The 17,643-nt window shown below is 34.8% G+C and overlaps 1 protein-coding gene across 1 annotated transcript; it reads right to left on the bottom strand.

Moving 5' to 3' along the window:
- Window positions 1–250: 250 nt before the first annotated feature.
- LOC138328419 (heart- and neural crest derivatives-expressed protein 2-like) lies at window positions 251–16,269 on the bottom strand. Its single transcript, XM_069275220.1, has 2 exons — window positions 15,477–16,269; window positions 251–1,802 (listed from the first exon to the last, which is right to left on the bottom strand). Exons 1-2 carry the CDS (start codon window positions 16,032–16,034, stop codon window positions 1,701–1,703), a joined length of 660 nt encoding a protein of 219 aa, XP_069131321.1. The 5' UTR covers window positions 16,035–16,269; the 3' UTR covers window positions 251–1,700.
- Window positions 16,270–17,643: the final 1,374 nt, after the last annotated feature.

The following is a 17,643-nucleotide window of genomic DNA, read 5'->3' as shown; positions in this document are numbered from 1 at the left end:
AAATATGTGAATATGTAACAATAAAATCAACACAGTTAAAAGTAGCATATTATAGTATTGAAGTCGGAAGAGCTCCCTTCATGGAGCGAAAGTGGTAACGGTTGAGTCAGTCGGTTTTTTTTTAAATTTTTTATTTATATATATTTTTCGTCCGTCGGGATCTTCTCCAATTTGTCATATACATGTATATATATATATATAACCACCAATCCAGTGTACTCGGCAACGTTCATTATAGTTTTAATTCTCAAATAATAACAGAACATTTTTTTTTAAATCATTTGTGTTTATTTCTGGGCTGACAGCATCTTTATGCCGCCATTCCCAAACATTTCTATCTCTTGTTTCAACATAAACAACTGTGGATTGTTCCAACAAAACCGTTCTAGAGTTTGGCACACCATATAACATAAATATAAAATTCACTCATCGATTTCCTTAAATAATAAACAATAGTAAACACCTGTACAATTAACCAATAAGTACATTATCGTTTGATTGGAAGTATTTAATGTTAGTTATCCTTCGTTAATTATACACTGTAATTATATTTCCAAACACAGGAGTATTCGGAAGTAATTTTGAAAATGCTAGCCTCTGAAACATGGCAGGTCTCGCATTTCTTCAGACATCTTCTCAGAAAGAGTAAAATGTCTGACTATAGCACAGGATGTTGCAAGGAATAAATTATATCAATGCATATGATATATACATGAAAAAAAGGAAATTATAAATCCAATTGACATTTGATTGGTATTGCAATAGGAAATTTACCTTACACCGACTCTCGTACATTACACATACTGTCGACCAAAATATACATTTTATAAACTGTTTGACACACACAGACACGACCTCGCGCTGCCGTTATACGTAACCTCACTTACACATCCATTTCACACGATCCCAAACCATCCCAATATCCACTTAGACGATGGCTGAGATTCGTGTCGGGGCTGACCTCACTGACTCAGGTAGTCCGGCCCTTCCCCGTCTTTGTTTATATTTTACACTATCGCCATGTCTTTCGGATAAGTAAGGCGTGAGAGATTCACATACATATTTAAAAAGAGATCTATTTATGAAAGAGATACATTAGAAAGAACTGCAGACGAGATTCTGTATGAAACCTAGAGGTTGTCTTCAATCTTTTCAATGCATCAATCCCAGATGAATGATGGTAAACAAAAATAAACAAAATCTTCAAAATAAAAAGAACATAATGAATAAAGTTATGTCTCTGATGTTACACGTCATCTAAATATAGTTCTCTGTTGACAAAAAGATACAAAAAAATAATCATGAAAACTCAAATCCAATAAATATGCTGAAATTGTAGAACTCACATCCACCTTCAAGCTTGCTTTGTCTTCACAAGTCCATAACTCAACACGGTCCATGTACTGTATGTGCTTCATATTACATTAAAATATAACACCATCAGCCTTTGTATGCCTTTGCACATATCACACTTCTGTCCGTCCTTCTCTTTATATGTCGTTATAACGACCGCTCTGATTCATTCTCGTTCTGTTTGGATTTCTGGACCCGGTTTGTTTCCAACTGTCACTGTCGGTCACCGGTCGAGAGCTCTAAGATTCTTGTGAACAGTTTTCCGTGGATACTGTCCGCAAGATATGGAATCATAGGAAAACGGAATTAATTGCTGCGTGTGTTTCCGCCAATTAAAGTTGACCTTGCTATTGTTTCAGTTCCGATGCCCACACATGCTGTGGCCAACCCGTGCGTCCCTTACTTTTCTTGTCTATACTGGAGGGGCTGGCGGAGTCGGAGTCCGAATTCTGCAAATACATGAATAGAAGAAACCATTAGTACATCATCAGGAAAATAATAGATTCATTTATCATCACATTAACAATTACCAAATTAACTTGGTGTATGAAAACATAGACTGGCCAGTCTAATGGAATCAGGATGAAACTTACCATTTTTCTGTGTTTTCATAAATACGTTAATTATCAAGGTATTTAGATAAAAAGGGAATTGTCTTGTGTATTTGCTTTTGTATAACTTTTATTTCAGAACAAAATCTTAGTAGATTTATTAAAGTTTTATTTCCTTTTGTTTCCTAGCAACAAGTATGTATATCTGACACCCTTTTTCACTTGTTTAGATAAAAGCACGCAACCCCTTCCTGTGAGATTCCATACGACCTTTGACCCCTACTCTACCAAAACCTACCTCAGAGCTGCCACAGCTCGTTAAAGTATTACTAATTAAATATCAAATTCATCCTCAATATTGGTATCAGTTTTCCTAGCCTGATATTGTACCACTTCATTTTTCTACTACAGATAAGATAAGGCCGAAAAAAAACGTCGTGTACTACATAATATCCATTGGACACGGATATCGTGATAAAGTGTGTTATAAAATATTGTACGTATATTCCATTCTCCGGAAAGAAATTCCCAACTCCGTCCTTTATAGAACAATTCATGAAACATTTTGCCCTGTAGCTTTCGTCTGAATGTCTTAATACAAATTTGAATGGTACATTATGCACTATCAACATGTACCATGTATCATTAATCCGTTTTTACGATTTCAAAAAAACACTTAAATGGTCCGAACAAAAAGTTGTTAAATAATCATAAACGGGTACTAGCACGTAAATACAACCATGTTTCTTCATTAGAATAAAATGAAGTTGCGATCAATTGTATCACCTTAGGAAGGAACTACATGAATTCTTATAATTAACTAATAAAACATTCTAAACAGTTGCTTTATACAAAATTCCTTACAATGAATGTATAAACAAGGGCAAAACAATAAAAATTGTCGACCGACAAGCAAATAGTTATGTAAATACAAGATATCATATTACTTGTCTTTGTGGTCCCAAACACTATGCACATATATTAATATTTAAAATTTTCTTTTGTTACATAAATACAATGTATAATGAAACAGCCTTATATGAATGATAACGTAGATTTGGTCCATCGAACAGGTGGGGGATCATTACTACATCCGTACAACCTTACTGTGGTCTATCAGTACTGTAAAAGGCAAGGGGTGGTGGTCTGCGATTCATAACCATCTGATGCCGGAAATATATGTCATCTTTAAACAATTGTTGGCACATAAGGCAAAGTAGGTAAGGCAAATAAAACGGCGTGAAAGCAGTTTTCTGTTCTTTGTTTTTATGTTACTGCTACTGGGCAAAATCACTTGCGCAATAAATGTTCCTTGGCTAGATTGGTTAATAGCGGGTAAATTCGTGGAGAAATGTCAAGGGGTTAGGGTTTAATCACCAAATATCAGAAATCAAACGCATGATACATAAGCTTAATAAAACCAAATATCAAGGTACTAATGACCTAAGCGAGGGATTACTATTGACAATGAATCATGATATCTAAATTGATTTATCATTCCCAGTTGTCAAGTAACTGGCTTTTTTTCCAAAAGTGTTTGGCATTTTTTTTAATCGTGTTTGAATAGAAATACTTGCTTTTGGTTAGAATGAAAGTACTATGTTAAATCTACATAAATACTTCATATCATTTTTTTCAGTTGGCATTTATCAACTATTCCACTTCCGCGAATTTGCTGAAGCAATTACAATAGTTGATAAATGATAAACCTTTATCAGATAGTCCTGAGAATAATAGACAATGAGACCTACTGAGCTACGATTCTCTAGAGAAACATTACATATGACCAGATAAACTACTCCTTGTTAAACTCTACCCGATGTCAACTCGTTGTTGATTTCGTTTTTAATGTAATTTACCATCCAAACAGACTGCCTACAGATAAGTAACACAGCAGAATTAGCCTTTATTAGCCTCCTTCAACTATTGAGTATCTATCTATTTTCGCGGCCCTGGTGGTCTCTCGACCGTTTTACGTGAAATAAGAAGTCTCGCGAGACTGCTTGACGCCCCAGTCAACGTCGGATCAACACGATTACATCAAACTTTGACAGAACTATAATTATTTCTCTCAAATATACCACTAGCGTTTCTCTGATTGTCGCCTGTGTAGATATTCAAAAATAGCGAAATCCAATATGTATCAGACTGTGAACTAAAGAAAACGAATATAAGTAGTTTTATATACATACTGATTATAAATACAGATAAAGATATTTTTTACGATGCTCCATTTCGAACTTCACTTAAAATGTATTTATTTTTTAAAACAAAATAAAAGATAATATGTCCATTTTATTCGTGTATACTATCAATCATTCACTGCAAACTTAAATAGTTTACGGCGAAACAATGATATTTTGCGCGCCAAAGTGCGTGATAATATCTGCCGGGACTTGTTCGGAAACGATAAGGGAATAGACCCACACGACAGGGAATCGTTGCTTCTACACAATTCTCAGAAGGAGGCCCGATAACAACCATCTCGTGTATCCTTCCGCCATTTTTTATTTTCGTATTCGTCCTTCTTTTATTCCACTAAGGTTTATTATTGACTCGTAGACCTGAGTTGTTATTAAATAAGCAGTTGAAGACGCCGTATATACATACCTATCATAAGATACCGTTATCGATTTTATTATATAAGCATGATACGTTTCCTGCTATGATTTGTGTTTACAAATTTGATTTATGTCAATTCATCAAATCATGTGAACATTCGAAGCAAGCCTTCTATTTTCTAGATAGAACGCTGCATATGACTTTGACTTTGACAATTAACAATATCGTGCAAAAGACACAAAATCTTGTTACCCTAGAAACCACACAAATGACATGAAACTGCGTTTGTCAGTGATTTAACCAGTGCTGTACATTGACAGAAATGTTAATATGAAGAATATATATTAAATCACAAATATCAAAATATATTGACCGACTTTAAGATATTCAGTAACGTTTCTGATTTTAAATATCGATTTTCAAAAAACGTGACTTCAGTACGTGTTTCAATACCATGGATATACTACTATCATGAAATTATGACTTTCAAATCAGCATGACCGAAACTTACATCATAGTCCGTTTCACGACCAAAGCATTATACATACATGGCCCTCCATGGCGTTTGGCTGTTTTTGGGACAAATGCATTTACATATTAACCCCAGACTTATACACCAACACTGGTAGTAGAGTCCTGCCAGATTGTTTGGAACACCACCTCGATGCTGGCACTATTCTCTAGTTTATAATTTCTCCTCGGTCTGTTAGATTGTCTAACTCGGCAATAATCCACGTCAACGTTGGCTTTAATAATGTCTTTGTTTATATTTATTTTAATCCAGGATGAATTAAACCCCCAGACAAAGAATTAGTGGAGACGAAAATGATATCATGACCCAGGTGTACTGATGTCACATACTATACCCAATCAACAGGTTTCGTTACAATATTTACTTACTATTCATTATTATTTATTTCTTTTTAAATTCTATAAACACATAAACATGATTTTAAAAAATGAATAAACTTCACTGGTATGTAACCAAATATGAGTAGTTAAACATGCAGATTATTTGCATACAACATTTTTCCTTTTGGGCCATTTGCCTCGAGACATACAAAGACAATACTTTAAGAATTGTTTTATATTTACGTAATTCCGTTACGTCCATAAACCTTAGAAAACATCCGAGAATACGAGACTAAAGCCCAGACAAAATATGCAGCACTTTTATAATGACCATGTATAAATGTCTCGGATGTTTTTATTTGTCTTTTGGAAAGGATGACAAGATAGATAAGTGGATATGACCCTGCACCTGCACGTGGGACACACGAGACAGGGTTGTCCATATCATCACGTTCGCCTTATCAATAAGAAGGGAATGCTAAATAAGAATATGTATTACAATGAAGTGCCTTATGACGGTAAAGCCCAGGTTAGGCTAGAACATCAACTGATTAGAATCCTCTTGAATACTTTTAACTACTTCACACGTGCTATCCAGGTTAAGATGATGAAATTAAGATTATGACTGTTGAGATAACAACATGTAATGAGACATTGTATACATGACCCGGTATACTACACAACTATACCACTGCCAAAGATTAACCGCTGGAACTTGCTCATCAATCCGGGGCGGGTACAGAAAATTGCTGTTACAGGTTTTAATAAACAAAGTTATAAGTTGAATTGATGTCTATGTGTACACGAAGTTTCTTAAAATAATCAAGGTCACCGCCTTCGTGATAAATCTGCTAAATGGCACTGCATTTGATTAGGGTAGGTTGACATGACGAAAAGCTCGTTATAGAAGCTAAACAATACAACTTTGGCAAAACCTCCGCGGGGGATATATCTCAATGGAAGACAAATCAAAGCTTACAAAAGTAAGATTAAATATGCTCCATTTTAATGCAATTTTTTCTTTTACTTTTCCAGAAATGATTGAAATCGTATCCAAAGAAATAAATTTAGAAATTGCTACTTCTAAGTTAACAAAAGAGTCAGAACCTGGTGAGTCCGTTTATATAACAATCCTGAGATGACAATGTAGTTGGTAAATAGGTTGCTTATAGCGATGTCATCCTAAACATTACCACCGAAAGACCTTCAGAAAACAGTCGGTTATATACACCGTAAGGCGTGTAATATAATGTTGTGAAGAACATGGAAATGATGACAAATGTGGCTTGAATTGCTTTAGAATTGAACAGAGAGAACGGCTTTAACTGTTATTGTTTATAGATCAACAGAATGTTCTTTACGTGGTCACTGAAGTGCCACCTGGCCCACACAATTGACATACAACCGGCCGGCCAGTAAATTGAAATGTAGGATGTATCGCCATTCACAAGGGCCGCTATTCATTTGGTCTAAATGCATTATTGTTCGGCCGACATAACGCTAAGCGTTCTCTTTGGAATCCATTACACAGCGGTATTAACTTAATATGTCACATGCGTTACCGATAATGTTCCGTCCGCTCGTTGTGCGCGCGACCATCTCGTGTCCAAATTCGCAGAGGACGTGCGCACGATATTAACCTGCAATCGAAATGGCAGATCAATCTTATTCAGATTCGAAACAATTATATCTTATTCTAAATGACTGTTCCCGGCGAATTAATTCCCATTACGATCGGAAAGTATTACCGCTATTAGTTTTAATTTTGTTTTGATTAGGGTTAAGAATTCCCAAGAGATCGATAGTAGGATTTAAATAATGGGGCTAATATTTGTCATCATTATGGCAACACAATGATATTGATATGGAGACACTGCCTTTTAGGGACAAGTTTGGGACAAGTTAGTGACCATTGAACTTTGTTATAATTTCTGCTAATCTCTGCATTTTCGGTCTGTGAAAGCGGTGCGTAGGGATATGCTCAGCAATCACAAGATGGCGTTCTAGTTATGCCTCAGACGATAAAATACACGCATTATAACACTTGACTTAATATTAAGTCTTCATTTACCATATATCCTGTTTTCTAACATTTTTAAAGGGGAATGTGGGGGGGGGCTTCCTATAAGACGAAAACAATCAATTGGTTGTCCATTGCATATAAATTACAGTGAAATATTTTAAAATGAAACTCATTTGCTGCGCAATGAAATAGATTTAAAACTTACATCCTTGCTAATTAAACATTACATCGAGATAAAAAAAATATGCCTACCAATCTAAAAAAATTACAGTAAAGACTAGATACTAAAGTAACTCCCTGGTGCCGACTAATACGGGATACCGTAGTTACAGTGCAATGTTATCGATTATGCAATGTGTCAAAACAAAGGATAGAAATTTGTGTTTAATGTCCACTGTGTGCTGTCTAGTGAACAAACCGACCTAACGTCCATGTTATCCGGAACCTCTCCTTGGTTCAGCGATCACCGAAGGTATTTTAATGAATTAGTTCCAACTCATTGCCTGTATCGTTTCGTTAGTTTTGATGAGTATTTATTGTTCCTATAATTTAATTAACATTGTATAACCAAAGAGATGCTATATGGCTTTCCGCTATAAACAATATACTCGCGACTCATCTTTTCACTCTGCCATTTTAAGATGGCATCTGGTTCAAAAGAAATTACGCTACCGATTTCTCTTTTTTATGGTTCGTGGCTTCTGGCCAGATGGAAGGACGGCCATTTCAACTACACCCTAATCAAATGAGCGGGGAGTAATCAAAGTTGATTGGATGTTTGGATACAGTATTGTCGATAATTCCACTGTTGTAATTAGCGTATCCATTTCACAATTACTCCGCTGTCTCAAGCCAGTAAATCTAGTTTATGGAGATGTCATCAATTAGTGTTATTAAAATTGATACCAGTTAATTCCTTGGGAATTTTCGTTATTCACACAAAATGTCTATACGCTGACAATAAAAAATTAATTGAATTACCGAATGATGGCCTGGGGATTATTTTCTGATCGCGCATTGATAAAACCGATTGAAGAGGTTGATAGACGTTGCATCAAATACGTTATCAAAACATGCAGTCGGCGAGTGACGTTGTCACGGCTGTTCCGAGACGAAAATGGCGTCAGGTTACCTCAAAATAACAAAAAATATTATCAGGTGACGAAAAATGTGCTCCTTCAACGCCAGTCCTGCATGGGAAATGACGGGTAGGATAATATTGTCACCAAGTTGGTGATTAAATAGCACTTGAGCTGGCTAGAGAGGTCAAATCAGTCAAACTGTCTTTTATCCCCGGGTACGGAAACAAAGGCCAGTTTACAACCATAATGTCCATTTAATGTTTCCGTTATTGTCAAACAACTTTCAGCATGGTGAGTATCCCTACGAGGGCGATTCGCCAAGTCGTATGTCATTTTACAATTAATTCTGGGTTTAATCTCATAATTTGAATACACATTTTATGTTTGTTTTGAATAAAGCCTAATAAAATAACGACATGTAATTAATAAAAAATGTATCTGTGGTGCCTTTCTCAGTAATAAGGCTTGATATTCTTAAATACATTCTTGTGTATGATTGCCATCATTATCATGACAGTTTGTTAGTAAATTGGATCAGCTATCTTTCTTACGTTGTTACATTATTCCATTGTTTGTATATCACATCCAAAAGATGGCGCGCCCTTTAGCGTTATCTCAGTGTTACAAAAACATTTTATGGAATTACTTATAATTGAAATTATCATAAATATATCATAAATATATCATATACATAACTGTAAGTTTTGTTTTGATAATTCATTGATAGGTCTAACTATACTTGTAAATGAAACAGTAGATTGAACAAGTAGAATATTTACTCCAGTTAATTTGAACAAACTTGCACCTATTGCTATTTTATATGGAACATGGATTTATAAGTGACGTTACTTCAGCCCAGCCAGTATAAATCCGTAGTGTATACCCCTACCTCAGAGAACCACCTAGCCATCCCAGCGCCATTCTCTAATAACGGTCACGTACAAGGCTTGCTTTGCACGCGATGCTTTCCCGAAAATTAAATTTAGATGATGTATTGTTTTATGTCTATATATAGGCCCATCACGCGATCATTTGCATGAGTCCGACATTACGGTATCCAATTGTTCTGTATATGTTGTGCACGTTGCCAAAATTGGATTTCTATTCTTTACTCTATAATTGGATTCGGGATCTCCCAATCAATTAATTTTACGTACATTTGCATGTTTTCGAGCAGTTTTATTTTGAAAGTAACAACACAATTTTTTGTTGTTTCTGTTTTGCTAGTATATATGTTTGTTTCTTCAATTGTCTGAAAATTTTATACTTGAAAGACATGCGACCAAAAATTAAAAAAACAGATTCACTAATATAAAAACAATTTTGTCATTTTACAAGTTAAATAGCTGAAGTTTTGCTTCCCTCCATACGTTATGACTACATAGATATAACAACAGTTGGTAACAATATACAGACCGAGGTTAACAAAGGTCACACGCATGCGTAGACCAGTTTGTTTTGATGGCCACGTGTTTTTATTTACACAAACATAAACATCGAGCTAGCCTCAATATGATATCGTCTGTCAATAGACCACGGTCCGGACCGGGTGTCCGAGTTGGTGCGTTATACAACTTTAAGGTAACTATAAATTTTGAGACTGTTGCCGGAGAGAAGAAATCCGGTGTGATCCGATCTCACTTTCCCGCTTTTATCAGTTTAATGATGAGAGTTGGTGAGATCTTTTGGAGAGGATAATCACCGTTAAGAGTCCTCAACCCGTGGAAAGTGGCGCACTCGACGCGAATATTTCGTTAGAAAATTAGTGGCACAATCTACTCGTATTAACTCCATAGTCATAACATTTAAAGAGACGAGCAGCGTAAACCACTCGAAAATGGATGCCGTATCTAACCTCTAGAATTATCTTCAAATTAAAGAGTTATCATATAAATTTGAGATAAGTTATTTGATATAGCCGAACAGTTTCCTACTTAGAAGAATGCTATGTTGTTTTCACGAGAGTTGTTGAACCGAAAGGAAGGGATGGGGTTGTAACACGATGTGAGAAAACCAGTCTTTTCCTGTGAAGAGTGAAAGTTGAGGAGCACTTAGCTAGTTTTATTTTCATATTTGCCAAGAAAAAGTAATAAAAATGATCAAAAAGATTCTTCTTCAGCGATGTGTAGCATGTAACGTTAGAGGAGATTGTTACTTTCAACAAAGGCCATGTCTTACAAGCAGCTTTAGGAAAGAAGTTGTTTTTTTAGGCCTAATGAGTTATAAACTATAATTTTCAAATGAAGATTTTTTTTCTCAAATCGCGAAGTCAAAACTAAAATCAGAGAAAAACACGAGTGTACTTCGTATTCACTATTTTGATATGAAAAGTACCCATGCTATGTTTAGTGCTATTTACTGACTCTTTTCATCGGACATATTTATTTATTTACTCGTAAATTGTTTTTTCGTTAAGACGTAACCTCTCTATTTACTTGTTAGTTTGTTTTATTATAATTGCAGGGCTGGGTTTTTTTCATGAAATATTTTTAGTACCGAGAAAGAACGTGAAAATAGAAAGAATTAATGAAGAATGGCATCGTGTTGAAATCAGGCTAAAACCAATCTGTTAAAAACTGAGATGTCAAAAGTCCCGTCAAATTAATATAGCCATCATTTTCGGGGTTAACCGTTCATAAATAAAAGAGCTCTTCTAGGGGAGGTAAAAACTACGTCGTAAATTAAGAGTAACACTATATTCCCGCTGACACGTATATTGCCGAATCATTAGGATGTAAAACTGTTTTGTCGGGTGTTCCTGAGTCCTGTTTAGTCCTTTCTGTAACTGTCATAGAGACGTATGGGCCATTGGGTCCGCTGCTGATTTGTGGTGGGGTAAGCGACCCTGGAAATCTCGCGTTTTGACGTTTTGAACGTGATCGAGTACGACAGCCAGCACTGCGCGTTGAGTCAAAGAAAGACACAAATTGATTTCGAATGTGAAGACGTCTACGTTTTTTCCCCCATTTTCAATTAGTGGGCCACTTAAAATGGGGATTTGTGAATTCCTACCCATCAGCGAAGTTTGTCAACCATGTCTATAAATGTTGTGCCAGATTAGGAGATCGTTTACTTCCGTATATCCGTTTTAATGGCCTCTGTGTACTTGTACAAAACACTATATGCCGATATATAAGAAGCACCTGTTGCTTATCATGATTATTGCTGTTAATACATACATCCAAACACAGATATACAAACGATAATATCTTTGCAAAATCATTAAATTATGTTCATGATGTTTTAAATTTATTTCATCAAACATCTTTATCTATTTGATAATTCTAATTTATACCACCAATTATTTCTATCAATATGATAGAATATATTCGTTTCATGTGAACAATGAGCTTTATTTTATCTGCGTTTTAACACTGTATGCATGGAATTGTATAAATTAATATAATTCATATGAAAACAAATTTGTTCTGATTATTGTTTTTTTTTTTAATTTCCTTTTTATTATTAATGAAAAAATGCCTCAGTAAATAATTTAGCGTTCTAACAAGAGGAACGCATGCCTTATAACTCCATTAGCATAATCAGAATTATTGTTTTCAAATGTTAATTAACTCAAACAAATTTTTATGTTATGGAGATATAACACAAAAATCCGAGTCGAATACTGTATTATTAAAAACAGCAGTGTTATCCGTATGTTTTAACATTGTTATCAGTTGTTCAAATTTTATAAATAATTCAATTTTGCTTGCAACGATCATTTTCATTGTCTTAAAAATTTACTTTAATCAACCCATATAGGAAAAAAATGGCGTCGCCATTTATAACGCCGCTTCTGATTGGATGAGATAACAGCGTAATGATTTCAGAGACAAAAGAGTTCCTAAATGAATTTTGAATATTGAAGAGACTAGTAAATTTAGTAAATTGAATTATAAGGATTAATTTGAAGAGATTTTAATGTTATGGAGATATAACACAAAAATCTGAGCGTACTCTCATCATAACCACAGATTTTTGTGTTATATCTCCATACTGCAAAAATCTATTAAAATTTATTTTTAAATAAATTGAATTTTTATCATCATTTTAAACTGTAAGGTGATCTGTACTGAAAATATACATGCCCACTTATTTATATTTCAGTTTTTGTTGTTGTTATATATATTTTATTTCATTATTTTTTTTTCTTTTAAACATTTTTATTTCATTTCCTGAGTTGATATATCTAATAAATTGGGATTAGGTATTGATTTATCTGTTATAGACCTTATTAGATACTAAATCTTAATTAATTAGATATATCCTTAATGACAACAATAAAGTTCTATGTTATAAAAGCTGTGAGATGAGTTAGAGGAGACAAATGATATATTCCCCTGACTGTTTATAATAACAACATTCCACCATAAATTATAGTTTCCGAAACAAATATTGATGTCAGACGGAATAACCCTGTGGTTTTACGACAATCTCAACGTTTTTCTTATTACTGAAGAGAGCGGAGTAGATGAGGAAAAGAAAATGAACGGGGTAGGGCTATTAAATCTCCGTGGGACCCTCCCTCACTGTCGCCATTAGGGTCTCAATCCCGACCCTCTCTCCACGGGGCCCCTCCCGAGAAATTGAGATGGACATTCGGGATTTTAGAATGGTCAAGCTTATCGGTCATTCTCACAGTCCCACTGGCCATTCGTGAATAACCCCGTCAGCTGACCAGCTGAGTGAAATATTTTCTGAACTGCCCCTCCCGTTGGGGGATCAAACTGTGCCTCTGTGGGCAGGCTTAATCAGTTAATTTTGTGGGACGTGATAGAACAAGCGCTACTAAGAGTATAAGCATGTTGTAGTAGATATATTATAACAAGGATTAGGCTAAGATGTTACCCAGATTATAGAAACACATTCCCTAAATACGCCATTCCAATAGCTATATCTACACAACTCGTTATTTAAATTGTTTAAAATTTTACAGTGCGAAAATAGTTAGTGTGACCTTTTCATGGTTTTGTGAATATGTGTATAAAATTTATTGTAGTATTTATGAGATCTAGAGAGTAAATAAAAATCTGGAGAAATCCGTTTTGTAAGGCGCGATTTCCACAGCTGTTGTTTTGTTGTATTAAATATGCTTGTTTACTAAATAATGCTAGATACAGAATATTTTTTGAGTTTTAAACTGATAATAAGATGAGAGTTGAATACTTGTTCTCTATCAATTTATGATATCAAATAATATCATTGTGAAGACGAAAGTTTATATAATATTGTGAATGCAATTGTATTCATTTTATTTGTTTATCCATGTGTCGTCATATTTTTACATATTCAGAAATGTAGGAACGAGAAAAATAAGAATATTCACTTTTACTTGGGAGAGTGTCATCAGCCAGAAAGAGCATTATACGTGACAGATACTACACACGTGTAATGTGACACATTATGACACATGTAAACATCCTACACACACGTGCGATTATTACACGTCAACAATTGTTGATAATATTTATCTTTATCTAAATACGAGCGAGTGTTAATTAATTATACCTAAAACGAAAGTACAGTGTACTAGTAATTTTATCATCATCCATTAAGAAATGACAATATGTGGATGATTTTCGTACAATTGAAATCAATGTAGAGTGGTTACACGATAAAGCAAAAAATAAATTAGTATCCACTATTCAACTATGTTGTGACTTGTTATTTTTGCCCCACGGTAACTTTATGTAACTACATTGTAAAGTTGAAATATTTTGAGTTGAATTTTAATACATAAAATTATAATACTATTAGCATGTCCCGGTAGATTTTGTAGCATTATGACCTCCGGGTATAGATGACAATATGCCCAAGTCTCCTAACTCCCTTGTAACCCTTGTTATCTCTAAACGCTGCATTAGTTTTACACCCCCGGGTGGAGCTCATGACATTTGTAACAACACGGAGTTATCTAGCATAACGGGAAATGTTCGAATATTTACTTAAATCGACAAATAAATAAATATATTTCCAGACACACAACGAGAAAAACTACAGGTTTATGGAACCTGACGGTCGTAAGGATTCTTTGTATATTCATCTGTACTTTTAGATATTTTTTTCGTATTCTTCCCATATTTTAAATGTGTCAATCATTATTTAGTGAATTTCTTTGATAGATATGTACCTTCTGTACAATTAACGCGCTCTATGACTATCTTAGATTAATTTCAATATCAGGAACTTTAACATTAAAAGTACATTCCGGATAGAAGCAAATTCACAGATTTGTTAAAGTTAGTCTACATTTTTTACAATTTATCACGAATTCTTGATGGTTAAAGGAAACAGCTCGGGACGTTCCCTGTGGCTAAGCTGGAGGAATTATCGGTACCAGTATCAAACACAGATACCATGCCCGAAACTTGACTTTTTTTCAACGATAAAGTCACCGAGCCTCTCCTCGAATCAGAATTTAGAATTTAAACTCAAGGGTCAACGCAAAATCGTGAAATGTCATTGCAGTGAAATATTTAAAGAAAAGTGTTGATAGATTAACAATGAAAAAAATAACTTGATTATATAATCAAATATTCCTCATTTATTGTGTTTTCCAGATCTACGATTTTATGATAAGGAAAAATAAATACAAGTTAATAATCATTTTAAAATGCCCAGGAACTTCTGACGGCTTTAAAACCCCAGTAGGACCGACCTAGAAAAGTCTGGGAAATGGTCCCGCTGTTTAAGTATATACAAAACATCAGATTTATTGTAAATTGTGTCACTATTCTAAATGTCTTCGAGCGCAAGATAAGTGCACCCAGAAACTGTAGATTAGAGGATTTTAAAAAGACTACCCCGTGGCCACGGAAATATAAAAGATAAACTCGAAAGATTTACTTATCATTTTATATTTTAAAAAAATGATGAATTGTTGTTTTTTCCTTTAAATATTTATTTTTTCAATATATTCTTTTCTTGAAATCCCTATTGGATAAAGAAGATTGTTAAGAATGTCTCTCACCAAACCTAATGTTATTTTTGTTATTTTTATATATTTATATATTTATTTGTTTGTTTGTTTGTGTAAATTTTATAAATACATACCGTATGTTCCTTTTGCTTTTTCTCCTCAGGTATGGCTTTTTTGTCCGTTTTCTTTACAAGTTCTGCTTTGAATCCGTCCTCCGTAAGCTGGGGATCGTCTTTTTCAAGCACATCCATCAGATACGAAATATAACTAGTTGCCAGTCTTAACGTTTTAATTTTTGATAATTTTGTGTCCGACGGTACGTTGGGTATACATCCCCGTAGTGTGGCGAAGGCGGAATTAATTGAAAGTGTCCTCCGCCGTTCCTTTTTGTTTGCGGATGTCCTTCTTTTTACACATCTTTCTAACGGAACGTCTCCATTATACCGTAAACTGTCCGAAACATAGTGACCCATCACGTGGAAATCCGTGGGGGACGGGGTACACATCCCGTAGGACTCGGGCGACATTTGTACATCCGGGTGGTGTCCATTTAGTACCCAGTTTTGAAAATAGGTGGCGTCTGCACAATGATCGGAATACCTCGGCATTTGAGGGTATTGGTATAGGTCGTGTCCGGTGGGTCCGGGGTGGGGATACCCCTGATGGGAATACCCTGTTACACTTAAGCTCATCCTCCCGGTATGTCCCGCCAAACCACCAAAGATACTTATTTTTGTTGGTAAATGGTATTTCACAATCCAAGAATATTATAAATAATCGACTTCTCTTAGAAATATTTCCCTGATTTCTAAGCCGTTCATGAGTGAAGAAACGTAAAAGAGCGAAAAAAAATCTTATAATACTATTAAGTAAGCTAAGAGGTCTATCAGCTGTATTTTCTCAAGAGTTTCAGTGACTATGTCTCGACATCAGAAATGATCCACCATACATGATCAGGCTATTTACCTCGTACCATAGTTCAGCACTGAACACAGCCGACCAATCAGAAGCCAGTATCGCCCTAGGATGTCGTTATCTCGGACGGGCGAAGCTGTCACGCCGTGTGATTAGCTCCGCCCACTCGCGGTGTGTGGTGCACTGTACCGTCCCAATAAAATTGTAATATAACAAATTGTCGTTGTCAACGAAATGAATTTATAGAAATCACTATCGAAAGAGTATCGTATGGAATCATTATTAATTTGATTCTTTAAAAATGGCCTACCATGGCTTGATTTAATCGCGTTTTGTGATTATTTATAATTTTAACAAGTTTTTGTAAGGGGCGTGTTGATACAGAAGTCGACCACTGATATACATTTGTAATATCAAAAAAAAAGTTTTCTTTATATAACAGTCGATGGTTGTTTTATAGATAAAAATCAAAAGATTTGGTTTCCTGCGTTGACCAGTGAACGAAAAAACGTTAAATTCAATAAATATTGCAAATAAAATGTAATATTCGAAATATCCTGCCCGTTTGGACGAATTGGCTGATTGAGCGAATCGGTCCACTATTTTCCCAGCTGGTCCGTTGATGGTTGTCAGAATTTACTATAACCATGTTCTTGGTGTATTTTTATCAATGGGAGTCAGAAGGTGTCATTGAAACATTGCCAGTGAGAAAAGCACGAGCTTGACGAATCACGTGATAAGAGACACATTTGATACATTTTCACATGCTCACACGTGCTTACACGTCAAACCATTCCGAAATACCGAAGATTCAGGAATATACGTGTTCTGGAATTGGAAAGATTATCAACAGAGCTTTTAGATTGGAATTCTTGTTCATTGATCGTTGATTAATGGATTTGTAAAACAATTGTTTTTTTTTTTTAATTTTGGTTTTGTGTAATTAACTAATTAAATTACATGCCATGCACGTGAACTTCACGTTATTCTATCAAATATCCTAATGTATTGTTTCTGAGTGAAAAGTGATAATGATGGGAGATCGCCATACATTATTTAAATTAAAACAAGGGACCAAATCAAATCAGTATTACAAACATGAAATTAATCACTTGATTGTATGCGAAATGAAATGGAATCAATGACTACCTTATTAATGCATTTTTACATAATCAAATTAAAGTGAACAGTCGGGCAAGGATGGCTAAAGTCGGTAAAAATGGTGTGAATGTATCCAGTATAATTTCTTATGAAATGGAAAAATAAAATCTCTCGTCAAAATCTGTCTGCGTACGAAGAAATTGATTTAAAGTTTAGGAATTCTAAAACGTCCTTCCGGCTCACTATGTCCGTGGTTACATTTCCACGCAGCCTCGCTTTCAATGC

This window comes from Argopecten irradians, chromosome 7 (assembly GCF_041381155.1).
Source record: "Argopecten irradians isolate NY chromosome 7, Ai_NY, whole genome shotgun sequence".
In the NCBI taxonomy this organism is placed as follows: domain Eukaryota; kingdom Metazoa; phylum Mollusca; class Bivalvia; order Pectinida; family Pectinidae; genus Argopecten; species Argopecten irradians.
Note: the sequence above shows the minus strand (reverse complement) of the source record. Positions and strands in the feature narration are given on the sequence as shown.

What these genes read in the sequence shown, in the direction of transcription:
- LOC138328419 (XM_069275220.1), bottom strand. Translation starts at nt 16,034, where the DNA reads ATGAGCTTAAGTGTAACAGGGTATTCCCATCAGGGGTATCCCCACCCC. An exon ending in AAAAGCAAAAGGAACATACG is followed by an intron (nt 1,803 to 15,476) that starts GTATGTATTTAT and finishes ATGTATTTGCAG; the next exon opens with AATTCGGACTCCGACTCCGC.